General features: G+C 39.3%; 2 protein-coding genes across 2 annotated transcripts; both read right to left on the reverse strand.

The window, feature by feature from the left end:
* Window positions 1-1,326: 1,326 nt before the first annotated feature.
* LOC131006537 (uncharacterized) lies at window positions 1,327-2,020 on the reverse strand. Its single transcript, XM_057933713.1, has 2 exons — window positions 1,694-2,020; window positions 1,327-1,554 (listed from the first exon to the last, which is right to left on the reverse strand). The coding sequence occupies exons 1-2, from the start codon at window positions 2,018-2,020 to the stop codon at window positions 1,327-1,329; spliced, it is 555 nt and encodes a 184-aa protein (XP_057789696.1).
* Window positions 2,021-6,185: 4,165 nt separating this feature from the next.
* On the reverse strand, window positions 6,186-7,741 carry LOC131015608 (uncharacterized). The gene has a single exon (XM_057944052.1). It carries the CDS (start codon window positions 7,489-7,491, stop codon window positions 6,409-6,411), a length of 1,083 nt encoding a protein of 360 aa, XP_057800035.1. The 5' UTR covers window positions 7,492-7,741; the 3' UTR covers window positions 6,186-6,408.
* Window positions 7,742-13,390: the final 5,649 nt, after the last annotated feature.

Below are 13,390 nucleotides of genomic sequence, written 5' to 3' on the forward strand. Positions count from 1 at the left end.
GTACCAAGCATGACTTGCTGCCGGTGGCCTCGTCTCTGACGTACAGCCGCTGCCCCGCGCACCGCCGCCGCCTTCAGATCCCTGTCCGCACCGCCGCTACCTTAAAACCCTAGCCATCTATTTTCCTTGCATGCTAGATTTTCTCGATTAAGGTGATATCTTAACTGAATCTATCGTCTCTTTTGTTTTGTTGGTGGCTGATGATGCCTATGGGGTCTATTGGTTGGCTGGTGATGCCTATGGTGTTTGTTGTTTGCTAGTTGTGTCTGAATATATGCGCTGAATATGTTCTCTGAATACTTGTTTTTGGTGATGCCTGCATTTCACATTTTAATTGATTACTACTGATACTATAAGTTGGTCTTAGTCAGCCCCAATGATGATGTATAATCTGAGGGGAATTGTTTACCTCTTAAGAGAGCCATCACTAAGTTTATGACTTAGTTTGGAGGTTTCTTATGATGTAAACATACAAAATGTCTTACACTTAAAAAGTTTACATTCCAAACATACAAAATGAAGCCATGGAATGATGTTTGGTTTTGTAAAGCCAACCCAAAATGGAATTCCTACACTACTCTAACTGATTTGCACATGCATGAACCCCTCCATGATTTCTTGCATCTCTGCTTCCTCCATGGTTTGATGTGCTGCCTCTTCATAACTGCCATTATCTTGTAGACCCTCTAGGTACTCTACACACTCCTATACTAGTACTTCATCAACTTGTAGAGTTTCTGGTAGAGTCCCTGCCCTTTCCAATCTTTCTTTGTTCATATGAGGGATTGTGTAGTTGTTATCCCCTTTAGCTTTGAGTATCTCATGGTAACATCCCTGTAGAGTGAGGAAGACATGGTTGATTTTCTGTGGTGGATACTCTAAGGGGCCATTTGATTTGCAGTTTAGGATTGATTAGGATTAAAATTATCTTGAGAAATTAGTGTGGATTAGTGTGGATTTATATTATTTCATGGGTGTTTGATATCATGACTACTTAATCCTATATTGTGTTTGATATCCATAGGATTATGTTGGATTATATTATCTAATACCAAAACTATCCTCATATAATTTTAAAAATATCATGTGTGTCCACCATTACTTGGGCATTTGCATCGATATGCGTGAGGAAGGGTAGCAGAATTTTTATCCAACTTCGCAGTATTAAAGTTATCCGAGGGCGGGGGCGGATTATTAGTATGGGTTATTCCCACAAAATAGCATGTAGAAGTGGGATTAAGTAGGAGTTGACCACATTAATAGAACATGATATCAAACATCACACTAACCTGTATTAATTTAATTTATCCTACCTATAAACCCATATCAAACAGGCCCTAAGTATGCTTCATTAACATTTTTGAGTAATTCATTGACATCCTTAGCTGGTTTCTGGTCCTTCAATGTTTGAATTGCTCTAAAGAAACCAAGATCATTGACATTGGTGTCCGGCGAGTTCGCAGGTTGGCAAACTAGTTGGAAATTGAAACCATCTAAGTTTGCAACTGCTAGAAACTCCGGGTCATCAGGTTTGATGTGTGGCTTCGCATTGTCCTATTGTATGAAAATGTCTTTGCTTGAAAATGTAGGCCACTTAGCCTTAAAAGCAGGTAACATCTGTGGAGAAAAGTAAAAAAGCTAAATGATGAATGGAGTTATTAAATTCTGATAGCATACCATAGTAAACACATACCTTAGCATTCATGCATTCCATCATGATGTTTTTTGTGATGTTTGGTATTGGTTTTACTTCCATAGTGCCTTTGGATCTATTCTTTGAGTTTCTTTTGGCTGCCTCTTCATTTGTGAATGGAAAAATGCCCAATTTTCCATTAAAGAGAACATTCCCCTGTTCATCTATGATTGGGCGTGCAATGGAAGACACAAACATGATTTTCAGAATAAATCTCTTAGATTTGCAAGTTCTATATGGTTCATTCTCATCCGGCATAAGGTAATACCTATCCTTAGTCTTTGTTAGGTAAAACCACTTCTCGTCTATATGTATAGTGTTATACATTGTTTGAAATTTTCTCATTCCCATCTCACTCACATCACTTAGCTGTGATAGGCTCCATTGCAACCTTGCTTTTTTGTTTTGAGTAGTTAAGAAAGGCTTGATTGAATTGGTATGTGCTCTAAGTTCATTCCTTTTCACGCAAGTATGAAGAAGCGACTTACTAACACCTAATGAACATGCCACCACTCTAATGGATGATCTTTGTAGAACACTAAGACTTTTTACCTTTTCTGCATCGAGTTTGAATTTGTCTTTGTGAGTTGACCCTTTTTTCATGTTCTTTAATTTGATAGGAATGCTTGTTGCTTGCTGCGCCGCTGCCTCCTTCCAGATCGTATAGATCGTCCTGTCACTTGTGTTGAAGATGCTGGCAGCCTCTTACTTAGCCTCGTACTTCAATTTGCCGTTCGAACTATGTTGCAATAGCCACTGTGCTATTTGATTCCTTTTGTCTTCAATTAGTTTATTGCGTCCCCTAAATTCTGCCGTTTTGTGTTGTTGAGAACATTGAATGAGTTCAACTACTACTCCATGTATTTATTGACTAAGTAAGTAGGTAAGTGTGGTTTAAAATTCCCTCCAAAAATTTTGGAGGGTGTTAGTATACAAAGTGGCGCCACTTTAGCTTTGTAAATCACCTTTAATTCATTTTCAATGAAGTCAGTTTTTTCTCTTTTTTGCAATCTCTTTATCTGTTGACATTTAATTTTGTGCATGCATATGACATCAATTTATGTTTGCCAGCATTAAATTCATGGATATTAGACCAAGTGTCTAATTAAATTCGCAGCAGATTTTGCACTGTTCTGTAAATTTAAAAGATAAATTAAAAAGCCTAAGAATAAATTTAATTAAACATTAAAAAAATCACGAAATAGCTTAACAAAAAAAACAAAAATAATTTAAGTCAAAGCTTTAAAAAATGCCAAATAGTTAGTGAAAGATTACTAAAAGTAATCACAATACATTATCACTACCATTTTAGTCTTTTACACCACCTTTACACCACATTTTTCAGCTTTCTTAAAACCCGTGCCGAACACCAAATAGGAAGATGATTCGTGGACGGAGGGAGTATGATCCAACAAAATTTTTTATGGATATACCTACAAGAGTACAAACAGAAGATGACGAACATTTTCGCTATTCTACTGAACGTATTGCGAACTTGTCTACTTATATGACTAATAGAGATCAACTTCGCAATAGAGAAGATCATAAGACTCTTCAAGGTGATTTGATTGAGCACATATGGAAAAAATTTAGCACTAACAATTAAATATGTAATTTATATTTTCTAATTGTATTTTTAAATTTCACGTATTGTACTTTGATATATTTAATTTCAGTCGTGTGTTTTATTCTTGTAATCTTCCTTTGTGATTGAGTTAAATATCAATTATAATACTCCCTCTGTCCCAATAATAAAGACACACTTTCCTTAATGGGATGTCCCAATAATAAAGGCACATTTCTAAATATGGAAATAATTAGGGCTTAACAAATTCTAATTAACTTAACCTTAATTATCATATAAATACCTAATAAAAACCCTAATCGAAGGAAACAAACCATGCGCCTCCCTCATTTCAGCCCCATCTCTCAGTTGAATGTTCTCCCCTTTCAGGCGAACAGCGCCGCCGGTTTCTCCCCTCTCCGGCGAAGAGAGATGACAGAGATGTCGATTTCGTCGGAGGAAGAAGGTTGATCTTGACGGAACTCTGTGGCGTCGATTTCGACTATCAATGCCGCTCGTCCCGAAACTCTGCAGCATCGATTTCGTCCATTAATGCCACCACCCTGTGCCACCGAACCACCACTGCACACCTCCATCCTTTCTCTCTCTCTCTCTCTCTCTCTCTCTCTCTCTCTCTCGGATGGCAGCAGCCATCGCATAACCCCCAATCATTTCTCCTTCTCCCAAAAACCTAGATCCCCAAGTTCCCCTTCAACATTCAGCCACCAATTGCAGAACTTTCGATTTTCGTTTTGGAATGAGAATAGTTTTGTGTCAATATTTGTTACTGCCAATTTTTGTTTCATCCCTCGGTTCACCATCTACCAATTTTTGTTTTGGAATGAGAATTGTTTGTTCTTTGCCAATTTTTATTTTGCAGTCACAAATTTGCAATTTTGATGCTAATTTTGAATAAGTTTTTGTGCTAAGATTTTTGGATAATTTGCGATTTCTAAGTTTGATTTTCTGGGTTCAATTTTCGGCGGCATAGCAGAGGGAATCGGCGGTGGTAGTCGGCGGGGTCGGCGGTGGTCGGAGAGAGAGTTGAGAGTTAAAATAATTAAAAAATTCGAATTTTACTAATTTAAAATTTTATATTTCCAAAATAAATTTAAAATAAAAGTAAATAAAATGCCTAATCAAATACACTAATAATGTGGACCACAACAATTTATTCCTTAAACTATCTCACCTTAACCTCCGTGCCCAAATGAAGTGTGTCTTCATTATTGGGACGGAGGGAGTACATGACAATATTTAATTATAATATAATTACAATATTTTAAAAAATATTTATTTTATTTTTTAAATATAATAAATAAATATTTAATTTTTATTTATATTTTATTTTAGATATTAAGATAATTTAAAAATAAAGTGAAAAAAATATATATAGGTTGGATTGGTCTCATCATTTGGAGTAAAAATTATGTTAGATTGTGATTTGTGTATGTGGATAAGAAAGAAATGAATATCTTATTAAAAATTAGAGTAAGGTTGGATTAGGTGAATGTCACGACTGTGGATAGTCTTATGTGTAAAAAAATTCTGAATAAATTAAGAAAGTAAAAGGAAAAAACACAGTGATTTAAAAATGAAAATACTCCCTCCGTCCCATTAATAAAGACACAGGTCTTTTGGGCACGGAGATTAAGGAGAGGTAAATTAGTTGTTAAAGTATTGTGGCCCACCACTATTAGTGTAGGTGATTAACTTTTGTTTATTGAATTTATTTATTTTTATTTTACATTGCAAATTGATTTTTTAATTTTAAAAATTCAGAATTTCAAATTTTTTAATTAATTTAATTATTCTCAATATTTTTTTCGAATTTTTTGTTTGTAATTTTTCTTAAGTTACTGTTTTCTTTCCAAAAAGGTAGCAGCAGTGTACCAATACAAACCACCGCCGACCACCACCGCCGCCAACCAAAATTATCACCATAACCGTGAACTCACACAATCAAATTGCACAATCAAACCAAAAATTCCAAGTGCATTTCAATTCAGATTTGAAAATTCCAATTCATAGTGTATTACAGGAAAATTAAAAAAGGCAGCACAATGAAATTGAATTAAAAAAAAAAGCAATGAACCCAAAATCAACGCTCCATTTCTTGGCAGAATCATCGCCGGCCACCGCCGCTAATCAGGAGATGGTGGTGGAGATCTGGAGTTAGGACGATTTTTGGGACGATTTCTAAAAATTGGGGCTAGGGTTTTTAGGCGGCGCCTCCGGAGATGGCGGTTGCGGCGATGGAGATCTAGGATTGGAGAGGAAGGCGGCGGCTGCGGCAGTGGAGATCTGAGGTTGGAAATTGGGGCCAGGGGTTTTCAACCGGACCGGAGATCTAGGGTTGAAGAAGAGGGCAGTAGCGATTCCAAAAGAAGAACACGATAGAGGGACGAGGTGAAGGGCGCCGACGATTCCAGATGGAGGTCGGCGGCGATTCCAGAGGAAGAACGCGTCATCCTCTTCCCTTCACCTCTCTTCACAGACGCCCTGCAAAACCTAGCCCCCAGAAATGGTAGTTGACGAAGGGGCGAGGGGTGTTCTACGGTGGCTGTGCCTCGCTGGCGGGGACTGCGCTGAGGAGGAGGAGGAGATAGGCGGCGGATTTGGGTGTGTTCCAGAAATGGGGTGGCTGGTTTGGGAGAGAATAGGTTAGAATAGTTTACGGTTTCAACTTTTATAGTGTAATTAGGGTAGGATTAATTAAATGTAATACTCCTCTAATTTTTTCCAAAAATAGAAGTGTGTCTTTATTATTAGGACAACCCAATAAAGAAAGTGTGTATTCAATAATAGGACGGAGGGAGTACTATACAATTTTGTGGGACTTAACAAAATAGCAATAAATGCACCCACTTAAAGGATCATGAAGGATGGAGCGAGTATGAAATTGTACGCTACCATCCACATATGGAATAAATCTCAACTTCAAGTTGTGCTCAGATTAACAGAAGCGATTTCCAATACATCCATGGGAATAAATTGGAACAAAATCACAAATAAAAGTGATTATCGGCATCTCCCACGTATTGAAGCAATGTTTTTCTTAGAAAAAGAAATTAAAATATCCCACATAACTATACATTAGATTTCCATAATTCAAACTATTTGAAAATAATTATTCGTTCAAAGTTCGATTTCACCTGGACGAAATTGGATTCAGATTTCTGGTGAATCCACTGAATGCGCCATAGCTCTTGGAGCTAAACGCTAGGCACCCAAGCAGGCCTTGCCTGTACGGCAGAAACGTCTTCTTCTTCATCTCCTCAGCTTGCGCTCTGTTCGCGGTGTAATGCAGCTCGTGCGCCGACGGCGGCGGCACTCGCCTTCTCCACACGCCGTTTGCAGGCTTTCCGGTCGCCGGAGATTTCGGTCCTCTCTTTTTCGTCTCAACCCCGCCTTTCTTCTCGTCGCGTGACGAAGACGGCGACAGCACCGGCGACGAGGTCGCCTTCTTTCTCTCCTTCGCCTGGGAGAACGAGATCGCCGACCAGAACCTCTCCTTGTTGCTCGCTCTCCCTTCGCTCTTGCTCCGGTGCAGTAGATCCTTGAGGAATATCCACTTCTTCGAGTTCCTCCCCGACGACGACGACCGCGACGAAGACGCTGAGCAGGACGGCGTCGTCTCGGCCGACTCAACGATCTCCTTTGCCTCACTATCGCGGCTTCCGGCGCCGCCGCCGGCGTTAAAGCCGCCTCGCCACTCGTAGTCGTCCGCAGTGCGTAGCGGCGACATGGATCTAGCTTTGCGGTGCGAGTATTTGGCGCCTCCTCCGCGCGCCATCAGATCTCTGCCCCTCGCGCTTGCTGATTCGCCACCGTACAGATCCAAAAACGGCGCAGCACAACTGCCTCGCGGCCTCTGCAGATGCGACGACTGCTTCATCGGGCGGATCTGACCGTTGAAGAAGAGCTCGTCCGCCGAGGTCATCGAGCCGTTGCCCAAACCGGTGGGAGAAAACCTAGACGAAAACTCGAACTCGAAGGAGCCGGAATCCGACGTGAGGAATACAGGCTCATCGTAATTCGGCGGCGAGGATTTAATTTTGTCTACAGAGAGAAGGAAATGCATGGGGCTCGCCGGAGCGCTGTAAAAGTAGCCGGAGGGCGGAGCATGTGCGGGGCTGGAGGCAGCACTGACGAAAGGAGTGGAGCAGGAGCTGTCGATGTCGTGGCTGAAGCGCGGCGGGTCAGCTGCAGAGGGGAGATGAGAGAGAAGCATTATTGGAGAGAGAGAAAGGAGGGAGCATGGGGAAATGGGGATTTCTGAGAGAAAGGCTGACTATCTTGTTGGACACGTAATTATTGTACGCAGATAGAGAGAGGGAGGAGGAAGAGAGAAGAGAGCCTCTGCCATCTTACTGTATTTTTTGTTTTCTGTCTCGGGCTTGTGATTTTTCTGGGTTGCCTACGTGATTTTATTATACTCACTCCACACATGATTAAGAGCAACCACACTTCTTGACTCGTTTGGTTTTCAGTACTCACTCCACACATGATTAAGAGCAACAACACTTCTTGACTCGTTTGGTTTTCAGTCAAAGATGATATAGGATAATTTGTAATTAAGATATTTAATGTGAATAATGATAGATTATTAATACTGAATTGTTGTTTGTTATCATGGCTAAATACAGAATATCCTGGTTTAAGTTAATCCTAGGAGGGAGGTGATATTATTAATTCTAAGAAATCTGGATTAATAATACTGGATTGTGAGATTAAATCGGATCATCCGCATTATTACTAAATAATACCAAACACTAGACTGATCTGTACTAAATTAGCTAATACAGTGTATTAGCCAATATCAAACAAGCCCTTACTGGAGTAAGTCACCCACAGATCGAGTAAGTCATTATGGCTTCAGCTGACTCGAGGCCTACTCGATTTTTTAGGTAAGACCTGATGGCTTTGTAAGTCAATGTGTGTGGCGCACATATGAATAAAAAAAATTAAATGCTAAATTTGAAAATAACAGCTATGTAGCTGAATTTTTCTGTTTTTTTTTTGTTCCAACGGCTTTCTTGTCATTTTTTCAACATTTTGCTTTTTGTTTTTTTTTCTTTTTCTTTTTTATAAATACCTCTCCCTCCTTCATTCATTCACATGTCCAAAAAATTGTTTCCTTCAATCTTTCTGTCTTTTTCTACTAAATTTTTATATTCTCTTATTCCAGAACATGGTCGAATGGTTCGATGATACTTCGTCGTCTTCGTCCGATGGGGTAGCGCAAGAGATCATCGATGAGATCAAGTTGCATAAACAATTGATTGCTCAAATGTACTTTGATAACACTCATTTTTACATGGTTTTTAGTGTTCATATAATGTCTTTTTTATAAGGAATTGAGTGTTGGATGATTGTTTTGTGCTTAAATTGTTTTATCTTGTGAAATATGTTACTTTCTTGTACTTTGATGAATTTTACAGAAATATGGAGTTCGAATTTGGACTGTTGATCTTAATGAAAGTTGTAGTTCGTCTCGATACGAGTTCGTAGGCGCAAACGTTTTGCAAATCCGAGTTCGGACGAGGAAGATATGGCCGAAACAAGAAAGTCGCGCACAAGCAGTGAATAGTGCCCGACGGGAATTTCCGAATTTTCGGGATTTTGCGGGATTTTCGGATTTTATCAGTATTTTCAAGCTCTACACTGTATTTATCTTCTGTGCCTATATATAGGTCCTTTCCCTGACCTATTAGACACATCTTTTCACATCTCTTTACCTCTTTTCATATTTTTCAGTTTTAGACTTAGGATTTTAATGCTTTCATAGATTAGATTTCTTTTCCTGCAAGATTCAAGATTCAAGCTGTTCATCCAGAATTTCTTCCGGGTTTTATCTATTTTATTTATTTCAATTGCTTTATTTTATTTATGCTTTTATTTTATTTTATGATGTCCAGCGAGTTCTTTCATCTGAACCTAGGGTTTGTACATAGCTGATTAATTATGTGTGTATGATTTATTGATATCAATTTGCCTTCCAACTTGTGATTCATGATTCCTGGTGCCTGTTTTCTTGTGAATTATTTGGCCAATAATTTACATGTTTAGCTGTTCAGTTTGAGTCTTGAATGCGATAATTGTTCAGCCGATTCAGGAATGCATGTTATAGTAGTAGCCTTGACACTTGAATGAGATAGGTGAAACTATAGGGAGCTATTCTTTGTGTACGCTTGGGAGTTAATTTATTCCTTGGAGTCTTGAATGTGAAGGGGGGTAAATTAATCTACTTTCATAGGTGTTCGTTACAGAAGCTTGTGAATAGTTTTGTGATCTCTCATCAGGGTTGGATTAAATTGGTAATTGAATCAATAGATTAAATGCATATAATTAATTAGTAAAAGTACATCCCTAGGGTCAGAGTATTTTATTATTTGAGTTTTTACCTTATTTTATTTGTTGTTATCTCAATTTAGTGCTAATCAAACCTTCCTACTTTTTGTTGCCTGTCTACTGTTATAGTCTGTTTAGGAGATAGCTAGAGTTATTTCGTTGTGTCAGTCCCTGTGGATACGATACTCGGTTACTGATTATTTGCTATAATTGCACCGTGTTAGTTGCGGTATTTGTTGCTAAGAAATTAGTGATCAAGTTTTTGGCGCCGTTGCCGGGGACTGATTAGAAGTTGCTTTAATATTTCCGATAGGACTAGGTAGTACTTCAGGCGTTTACTGTTTCTTTTTATTTTTATTTTTCTATTTCTCGTTTTTTCAGGCACTGCATACGATGGCAACTATTGAGCAAATTCAATTTCAAATGTTGGATATGATGCAGCAGATGTTAACAGAGATGTCTAGTATGAAGACAACTGTTAATACAAGAATGACCAATTTGGAGTCTCAAGTGGGTCATATTGAAAATAATTTCTCAGCACTGTCCAAGCAAGTGCAGATGTTGGAGACTCAAATTGGTCAGATTGCCAACCAAGCAGCCGCGCAGCACAAGTCGAGCCAATTCCCGAGCAACACTACTGTCAATCCAAAGGGCAAATGCAATGCGATTTTCGATGACACTGTGTCTCCTGAAGATAAGGAAGCGATTGAATTTTTCCTGGCAAACTGTGAGGAGACGAGCAAGGAGCATGAATCTCTGATTGAGGAACCACACAAGACTCTTGTTCCACTTAGGGAATACATTCCAAAGGGTCCACTTCCCCGTAGGCTGATGAAAAGGAAGGTGCTTGAAGAGCAATGTGCTGAGAAGCCGAGCAAAAAGTGTAACGCAATTCAAGTGAGAAGCGGGCCAGAGCAGCGAGATCGTACAGAGCAGAGGAATCACCATTCCTCTGCAGAGCAGCGGGATCAGCAGAGCAGCGGGATCGGCCAGAGCGGAGGAACGGCAAGGATGCCAAGGAAATCAAGATGGAGATCTCCCATTGCAAGAATGAGAGAAAAGTTGTAAATCCCGAGGAGACAGAGCATAGACGCATAGTGGATGAGCTAGAGAGGCTACTTGAAGAATCAGACCGGCGTGCAGAGCCTCAAGATAGCAGAGCAGCGAAGCAAAGTTCAGAACTCAACAGCCAGAGAAGAGAAATCAACCATTTCTCTGCCAATATCCGTTCCTCTGCCAATGATAAAGAAAAAAAGGCAGCCATTCACACCAAGAAGATGGGTCATGAGGATAGGAAAATCTCGCAGGCGACAGTTGTGGGCACTGAGCTGCCAATGAAGCTACTTTCGAAGAAGAAAGATCCGGGTAGCTTCACCATTGAGTGCGAGATTGGAGGAGAGCTCTTTCCCAAGGCTCTTTGCGATTTAGGGGCTAGTGTCAATGTGATGCCCATCTCTGTTTTCAAGCGGTTGGGAATTGGAGATCTCAAGCCGACCTCAATGGAGATTCAGATGGCGGATAGATCAAGAGTGAAGCCGAGAGGAAAGCTTGACGACATCTTTGTGAAGGTTGACAAGCTCGTCTTCCCTACGGATTTCTTGGTTCTCGATATTCCTGAAGATGCAAATCCGCCGTTGATTCTTGGTCGATCATTCTTAGCTACGGGGAGGGCTATGATAGATGTGCCCAATGGAAGCGTCGTCTTTCACGCAGCTGATGCGCATGGGTCTTCTACCTCTGTTCGTGTTAAGCGTTCTGTCACGCCCGCTGTGTTTGATGTTCATTGAGAACATGAGGTATCGTCGAGCTCTAGACGTTAAATTAAGCACTTGTTGGGAGGTAACCCAACTATTTTTCTTCTTTGTTTTGTTTTTCGTTCTTTTTGTTTCTTTTTGTTCCTTTGTTTTCTTTGTTTTGTTTGAGAGTTTAGTGCAGTGTTGAGCTTGGAAGATGCGGGAACTCGCGCCTTGTCCATACTACCACCTTGGAGCATGTGTTTCTGTGAGTAGTGACACACATATCATCATCCCTCCAAACTTATTTTCGAACTTATGTTCTGTAATAAGTTTGGGGGAGGGGGGGTGAGAGTAGATATGTGTATCACTTTTATCTTTTTGTTGGCTTTATTGCTTGGTTGGTGGTGTGTGTTTTGTTTTGTTTTTGAGATGATTATTGCTCCATTAGATTTCTGGTGAGATGCCAATGATGATTTCTGTGAAAAAAAAAATTTGGAGTTTGATTTTCTTTGATAATTTAAGCATAATTGGAACTAATTTGCATAATTCTAGAGTGATTTTAACCTTGACTTTTGGACGTTGAATAAACCGTGAGATTTTGAGCCATAATTGTTTAGTATACACAGTTTATTCATTGTTGTGAGTTTGGTCATGCATGTGGTGATCTTCTAGAACTTGCCATGGTTTCTGTGTCGAGGTTGCTATTGTGCCTAGGATTATGAGATGATTTTAGGCCATCTTTTGTTAGCCACAATTTTTCCCAAACACTATCCTTGAAAAAAAAAATTATCCTTTGTTACCCTCTTTGAGCCTATTTAGCTTTTATTCTTTAGCCGGATGATAGGGGGTGATGAAGTATATGGGGATCTTTGTGTGGTGAATATCATAGTGGTTCATGAAAAAGAAGGGATGATATTATGATACTATTTACTCTTATGAGCTCTAGAAAAGTTGTGAAAAGAAAAGAAAAAAAAAATTGTCGAGGAAGAAAAAAAAAGAAAAAAGAAAAAAAAAGTGTGAAGTCGAGTGTACTTTGAGATATTTGTTAGAAAATCGACTTTTTGCTTGTTGGAAATAAATGGAGAGCATAAAAGAGTGCTTAGTTCTGTTTTGTGATGATTAAATCCCTTGAGTTGTGTTGATTATGGTGATATAGTTGGGTGGAAGATGGAATTTATTCCATACTTGCTTTGTCAAGTTATAAGGTTGGTGTTCTTAATTTATTTGAGTCACTTAGCCTATATTTCTCTACCTTAACCAATGTCCCTACATTATAACCCAAAGAAAAAGACCTTTCTGACCTTAGTCCTGACACACTTTTAGCGATGGAGATTGTAGACGATTGGCAAGCCTATGGTAAGAGATCTGCATTGCATTGAATTCGATGAGAGCATACACGTCCTATATATTCCATCAAATTGAGAGTTGAGTGATACACATACCTTGTGAGATTCAATTGTTTGGAATGTCAAGGTTGATTTTGCTATAAGTTGTGTTTATTGGTGATTTTTGTGCTTAATTATTGAGGATTTGAGAATTCTATCATTCTTATTCTTTCGGAGGCATCGATGAGCTAGATTTCTTATCCATTCGTGATATTGATTGTGTTCTCAAATTAAAGCATAAGCAAATGAGCAACAAGACACTCAACTAAACGAAAAATACAAAGACAACACAAAAAACAAGCGAAACAAAACAAGAAAAGGAAGGAAATCACCGTGTGCGCTGCCGCCTCATCTCCTGTCGAATGGTGGCGCTCAAGTTCGCAATGCTCTCCTGTAGGGCTGCCACATTTCCATCGATCTTTTTTTTTTAACTGAAACATAACAAAAAAATAAAACTAAGGAAGGGAAACTAAGAAACTGAAAGAAAAACTTAACGAAACAAAAATAAAGGAAGAGAAAAGCAAAACGGGAAAATTAAAGGGAAAGAAAGACGGGTTGCCTCCCAATAAGCGCCATTATTTAACGTCATCGGCTCGACTCCCAACTGTGATTAAGAATGTTTCAGAGGCAGGAGCGGAATTTCTTCCACGTCTGCCAC

The sequence above is a fragment of the Salvia miltiorrhiza genome, chromosome 1 (assembly GCF_028751815.1).
Source record: "Salvia miltiorrhiza cultivar Shanhuang (shh) chromosome 1, IMPLAD_Smil_shh, whole genome shotgun sequence".
In the NCBI taxonomy this organism is placed as follows: domain Eukaryota; kingdom Viridiplantae; phylum Streptophyta; class Magnoliopsida; order Lamiales; family Lamiaceae; genus Salvia; species Salvia miltiorrhiza.

Excerpts from the sequence above, each read along its gene's own strand:
- LOC131006537 (XM_057933713.1), bottom strand. The coding sequence starts at position 2,020 with ATGTATAACACTATACATATAGACGAGAAGTGGTTTTACCTAACAAAG. Across the intron at positions 1,555-1,693 it reads TGGAATGCATGAATGCTAAG|GACAATGCGAAGCCACACAT; the intron begins GTATGTGTTTAC and ends TTCATACAATAG.
- LOC131015608 (XM_057944052.1), bottom strand. The coding sequence starts at position 7,491 with ATGCTTCTCTCTCATCTCCCCTCTGCAGCTGACCCGCCGCGCTTCAGC.